The sequence below is a fragment of the Microtus ochrogaster genome, unplaced genomic scaffold, assembly GCF_000317375.1.
Source record: "Microtus ochrogaster isolate Prairie Vole_2 unplaced genomic scaffold, MicOch1.0 UNK1, whole genome shotgun sequence".
NCBI lineage: Eukaryota > Metazoa > Chordata > Mammalia > Rodentia > Cricetidae > Microtus > Microtus ochrogaster.
In genome coordinates, this window is record NW_004949099.1 from 3100855 (window position 1) to 3107216 (window position 6362).

At 52.2% G+C, this 6362-nt stretch overlaps 1 protein-coding gene across 2 annotated transcripts in view; it reads left to right on the forward strand.

The window, feature by feature from the left end:
- Mgll (monoglyceride lipase) overlaps positions 1 to 6362 on the forward strand; it is a 106914-nt gene that overhangs the window by 86428 nt on the left and 14124 nt on the right. For both annotated transcript variants that reach the window (XM_005364850.2, XM_005364849.2), the window contains exon 5: positions 197 to 307. In XM_005364850.2, coding sequence (XP_005364907.1) covers positions 197 to 307 — 111 coding nt within the window. The remainder of the gene's footprint in view (positions 1 to 196; positions 308 to 6362) is intronic.

The following is a 6362-nucleotide window of genomic DNA, read 5'->3' on the forward strand; positions in this document are numbered from 1 at the left end:
GGGAGGGAGGGAGGGAGGGAGGGAAAGAGAGAAGCAGGAAGGAAGAGGAGGAAAGAAGGAAGGAGTGATCTGCCTGCCAGTGGGTGGAGTCTGCTCCAGGTCCACACTCATGCTCTTGGCCAGCATGGAAGCAGGTGAGGGGGTCAGGGTCACGCTGATTAGAAGCTGGTGCCACCCTGTCCTTTTCGCCTTGCAGGGCGGTGCCATCTCCATCCTCGCGGCTGCAGAGAGACCAACCCACTTCTCTGGCATGGTCCTGATCTCCCCTCTGGTTCTTGCCAGTCCAGAATCTGCATCAACTTTCAAGGTAAGAGGACACTGCAGTCTGTAGGGACCCAGAAGCTTCTTGAGTGTGATGCACCCCCTTATAGCTGGAGTCTGTGTCAAAGGCTCCACTGTTGTCCCTCAACTTCAGACACTATTGTGTGACAGATTGACGTCAGACAGTCGCCAGGGCTTAAGTTGAAGTCAGGTATGTCTTTCCCCTCAACACAAAAGAAAAGGCTTCCTGTTTGTGCATGTTGTGCTGGCCAAAGTTAAGAGAAGGAAAGGTTACAGTTGTTCTCAAGCTGGCAGAGTCACGTTTGCTGACAAGTCCCACGCAAGTGTGAGCTTCTGTACCCGAACGTTTGCCAGCCTCAGCAGAACGCGAACTGGGAGTGGAGCGGCAGCTGCGGATCCTGTTCCCGGCTGCTCCGTTCCCTCTCTGAGCAATTCCACCCTGATGAACGGATGCATCATTTTGGATTGTGGGTATATCGTGCTGTATAACAGTTTGCTGCTGTTGCTAGAGCTTTGACCCCTTTTGACAAGGTTAACGAGGCAAGGAAACACCTAGAACTGAATCTAACCCCACTCCAAGAAAGGAGCCAAAGCCAGTCGCTCTGAGGGACTGCGGATGTGGCCTCAGTGCAGATCTGTCCTTAGGAGAAGCACCCAAGGAGTACCCCAGCCCTGGCAGAGGCTGCTGTGGCCTGGGCCAGCTCTCAGGATGCTTGGAGGGGAATGAGGGGAATGATGTGTCCTGGGTCCAGGTGCCCTGGGCAGCCTATAGTCTCACCATCAAATGATAACAGGAGGCTATTTCAATACCAGTGTGGCCTCTTGTTCCCCCGTCTCTTGGGACCCACGCAGTGGAAGCTGGTACTTGTCTGTGTTCCCAGGCAGCGCAGTGGCATCATGGAAAGGTGCAGAGGCTGTGGCCTTCTTCACATCTGCCCTGGTGGCTGTGGTTTTATGGGGCAAGGCCAAGTTAGTCTGAGGCACTGTTCCAACTTGAGTAAGACAGAGGTGAGAGGGGATGGCTTCATTCTGGAGGCCTGTGCACCGAGGAGTCTCCAACTGTGTCAGGAGTTGCCATGTGGAGCTGTGTGTTCACCCACACAGTCCCAGACTAGAGAAGAGGCAAGACCCGTGTGCTAGGGGTGGGGACACGGAGGCTTGGGAAGGGGTAGTTAGCCAGGGTTAGCGAGTGGTAGATGTGAGCCCCGGTGGGGCTGCCCCCACAGAGAAGAAAATGGATGTTTCCCCCTTAGAGACAATCCACAGAGCCTTTTAGATAAAGTGCACCACAGCAGCTGTGCCCAGAGGAAGGCCGCCAAGGTTTCCTCCCAGGGTCCCCTAGGGCTCTGTCTAGGACCAGCAGTGGCCACACTTGTGAGCTGGTGACCTTTCAGGTTTGGTACTAATAGATCACCTTGTCAAATCAGGAGCCGGGGTCTCTAGGGGGACACAGGTCTCCTCTGATTTACCAAGACAAATTAGATTTCCCCTGGCCTGCCAAGGGCCAACCCCACCCATGTCTCTTGCTGCCTCCAGGCTTCAGCCGGTATTGTCTTGGACTGGCACAAAGTGTGATTCCCGGTTCACCTGCTTGGGTCATGTGGCTGCTCTCCACACACGGCCTTCTCAGACAGGCTCCCTGAGAGGGGCTCACTGCATCTGTTTTTCTCAGTGTAATTTTAAATATTGAAGAATAATTCAGAATTCAAATACTAAAAGATGGGAAAAGGTATGGAGAAAAAGCCTGCCTCGGGGAGCGAGCAGCAGTTATGCTGAAAGAGTTCGCTTAGGAGATACAGTTGGTGTGCACATGCATCATTTGTTCTGGCTGCAGATGGGGGCTTGTTCCACATATCATGGGGAATATTATTACATGTTCCTTTGGTTGGTCTGCTTGTTCTTTGAGGGGTTTGGTTTGGTTTTGTCATTTTTATTATATGTCTTGGTGGTCTTTCTTCATCAAAATCTGAATGGGATCTACCACAGGTTCAGATCCTGGCTTAGAGCTCCCCGAAAAGCAAACACCAGCCCCCCCACCCATTTCTAGTCACTTGCTCCTGTGAGCCTCACAGATGGACTGTGCTCTGGGAAATGAAATGGAGGTGGGGTTCACAGGCAGGGGATTCTGAGGGGTGGAGGAGGTGAGGACTCAGAGTTGAAGGGTAGGGGTGGAGGGGGAGCTTCCCCACTTGTCCTGGGAATAGCCCCAGAGCCAAACGGGTCCTGAGCTCACTTAATGGTGCTGGCATGCAGCTTGGTGGTGGGCACTGGCCTCCAGTGAGCGAGTGTGGGACCCGCACAGCAGAACCCAACACAGGAAGAAAAATCCCGGGTCCTCAGACTGCATCATCCAGCCAGTACTAGCCTAACCTCAGCTGGTCCCAGATAACACATCCGTCTTCTGTCTTCGTACGCATGTGGGTGTGGAAGGTGACCAGCTTCACCCCTGGGATGGGAGGGTGCCCAGTCACCACCATCTGCTCTTTCCACCGAGGCTCTGTTCGGACAAGCTGGGATATATTTAGCCTGAGGAAGAGACTGGGGACAAAGACAGCAGCGCCCAGCGCTCTCTGCTGAGGAAGTGGTTTCACAGGGAAAACGGCAGCAGCAGAAATTTAGAGACCAAAATTGCAGAGAACAAGTTTGAGCCGCTGCCCCGGCTGTCGCCTCAGTCTCGCGTGTCTTCTAGGATCTCTGCTTTTTCTAGGAGCCTCAAGGAAGCAAAACTCCTAGTCAGGACTGGGCTGGGGCTGCCAGGACTGTCATGAATGGAAACCATGTTCCTGCCTGAGGTCCCTGGAGTCCAGAGAAGGGCTCTGCAGGGTCCCTAGCCAAAGTATGGAGAGGGGCTATCTCCAGGAGCCCCTGTGTCTCCCAGAGAACACCAGCTGCTGGGACAGGAAATGACTCCTAATTCACAGGAGAGGAAATGAGGCCATTGTCTTCCTCAAGGTCAGCTTGATTGCTACTGAGCCAGGGATCCAGCCCCCTTTCACCCTAAACCGTGACCTTGGTCATCTTCCTGTGACTAGATCCTACTTCCCATCTGAACACGCCAAGCCTGTTTTTGGCAGTGGACTCCATCCAGTGAGCTGGAAAGAGTATGGAGTGGAGAGGGAATGGGACGGGCTGCAGGTGAGTGGCCTGGCGGGGGCCACTGGGGTAGCCACCATAAGCTCTCAGTGTGACTACCCCTCATGGGCACCTGCTCTCTGAGAGCTGGGGCTTAGATCTCCAAACCTGTGTCTTGAAAGCAAGCTCTCCACCCTGGAATCATCTGAGTCCCTGGAAAAGCATGGGACGGCTACATTTCTATTGCACGATTGCCTGGCGAGCTGCATTCCTGCCCAGAACGACCTGAAGCGACCCTAGGAAGCCTTGCCAGATCACAGACGCGCCATCGCATGGCCTCCTGAATGCAGTACAGCTTGCGGGAACCACGTCAGAACGAAGGGGCCGTAATTACTTCTCACAGCAAGTTCTTCACAGGCAGAAGCTTAAAAATGATCGCAGGAGCCGTTAAGGCCTTTGGATCAATAAAGGCATTTATGCATGTCTCTGCTGTTTACAGTGACGGGTACTGCAGTTGATTCAGAGCTGTCCCCAGGGTGTGACAGGACTCAGGACACCCCCTCCTCCAGGCCTTGCTCATCAGGAGAGCAGCCTGTCGTGGGAGCGGAGTTTCTGTTTATAGGGGCTGCATCATGACCGGCAGCTCAGCCACAGAGCTAGTCGTGGGAGCACACACCTGCCATCCCAATTCTCCGAAAGTGGAGACAAAGAGTAGTGAGTTCAAGGCTAGCCTGAGCTACCCTGTGAGCTCATGTCTCAAAAAAGAGCATAAAAGTTTCAGGTCATACTCATACAAGTCTCCAGAGTCTCCACTAGGGGTGCTGTTTGCTTCTCATTCAATTGAGAAGCAAGGACCAAGGGCCAAGCTCTGCAGGGGTCAATCTCAGAAACACTCCAAGAATCCTTAAGGTGGCCTTTACTGACCCCATTTAACAAATGAAGAAACCATGTGATCCAGATATCACCCCTCCTGGAGCTTACCCATAGGAATCCCAGTTGGCTTATCACAGAGACACCTGCACACCAGGTTCACCACTGCGGTAGTTGGTGGCCAAGATATGGAACCAACCTCGATGCCCATCACCAGATGACTAGGTAAAGGAAGTGTGGTCTGTTCACACAATGGCGTTTTACTCGGCCCCAAAGAACAAAATTATGTCACTCACAGGAAATTTGATGGGCCTGGAGATCATTATGTGAAATGAAATAAACTAGACCCAGAAAGACAAATGTCACATTTCCTATCATATACAAGACCTGCAGCATACACACACAGCCACACATACTCACACAGACTCGTACTCACATATACACATATACTTGTACATAGCACACACATGCACATGCAACATAAACACATGTACACATGTATATGAAGACACATATAATCTGAAAAGGGGTACTATTGAAAAAAAGAAATGAGTTCAGTAATAAATAAATAAGGGAATGTGGGAGCAGGAGAGAAAATGGGGTAAATAGGGGCAAAATACATGGTCTACCTGAATGAAATGTCTACAAAACCCAGCAGGTTTTATAATGACTATATGCTAACATATGCTAATAAAAGTTGTTAAAGAGAGTTTCTCAAGGATTCAGCCCCACAGTTTACACCCAAGTTGACTAACTTGAGTCCAGCTTGCCTGTTGGGATCGTGGGGAAGGCAGGCAGCTCATAGTCTCCTCTTGCTGAGCTGGGTCCACGGCTGTCTCCATGCCTGCAGGACAACTTGAAGTATGTGAAGAGCCCTATTGAAAAGGCAGCTGAAGTGACGATTGCTTGGATACCGTATGCCTTCCACCTGTGGGTGAGCACAACCCCACCCTCCACCTCCTGGGGAAATCAGGAGCATGGCCAAGGCTTACAGATGTGATCACAGTTGCTTTCCAGGAGCCATCTAGCAACCCTGACTCCTCGCTCCCCAGGTTGTGGGATCTACTGTGGTGCCATCTTTCTCTCTGCCTGCTCGGCATTGGGCCCCTGTCTGCCTCTCCTCCCTCTTGTCCTTCATCCCATCAGCCCCCTTCCACTGCAGAGGTCTTCCTCCTCCCAGCCTCCATCCCTGCTGCCGTGCAGGGTGGGGAAGGGCCTCTCGCAGATGCTTGGTGCCCTGTGTCTCAGGAACAGCCCTCTGCCTGCCTTGATTTCCTGGTGGAAGCAGCTGCTAACGTACCTAATCTCTTTACGCCCTGTGGTGGTTGTTGTCCAAAGGCACGCTCCCCTCTGAACGGGTTCCATTAGAAACCTTATGTAGAACTTCTGACACATGTTAGAAAGTTGGTGACCAGCACTGGGCAAGCGTCAGCCTGCCCAGCAGAAGGGGCTGGTATATGCCTCCTACTCTGCCTGTGCGCTGGGGTCAGTGAGGTTTCAGGAGGTTCAGGTGGGATTTGCTGGGCCATACCTGGGACCGGAAGTCAGAGATCTTGGGGTGGCCTAGATATGTGTGAACCCTGGTCCTCAGACATCACTGTCTTTTGTTTCTTTTTCTGTTGCTGTGATAAAGAAGACTATCCTGACTAAAGCAACTTAAGGGAGAAGGGGTTTATTTAGCGCTCAGCTCCAGGTTACAGTCCTTTATGGTGGCGAAGACACAGCAGCAGAGGTCGAGGGAGCTGGTTACGCTGCGTCTGTAGTCAAGAAGCAGAGCGCAGCAAGGGAAGCTTGCTAGTGCTCCCTAGTGCTCATCTCCCTTCTCCATTTTAAACAGATCCTAGGAAAGTCCCGCCCACCGGAGGTAGGTCTTTCATCTTAATTATAACAACCAAGACAGTCCCTATCAGACACCCCCAGGGGCTATAACAACCCAGACAGTCCCTATCAGACACCCCAGGGGCTATAACAATGAAGACAATTCCTATCAGACCCCCCCCTGGGGCTATAACAACCAAGACAGTCCCTATCAGACCCCCCCCTGGGGCTATAACAACCAAGACAGTCCCTATCAGACACCCCCAGGGGCTATAACAATCAAGACAGTCCCTATCAGACACCCCCAGGGGCTATAACAA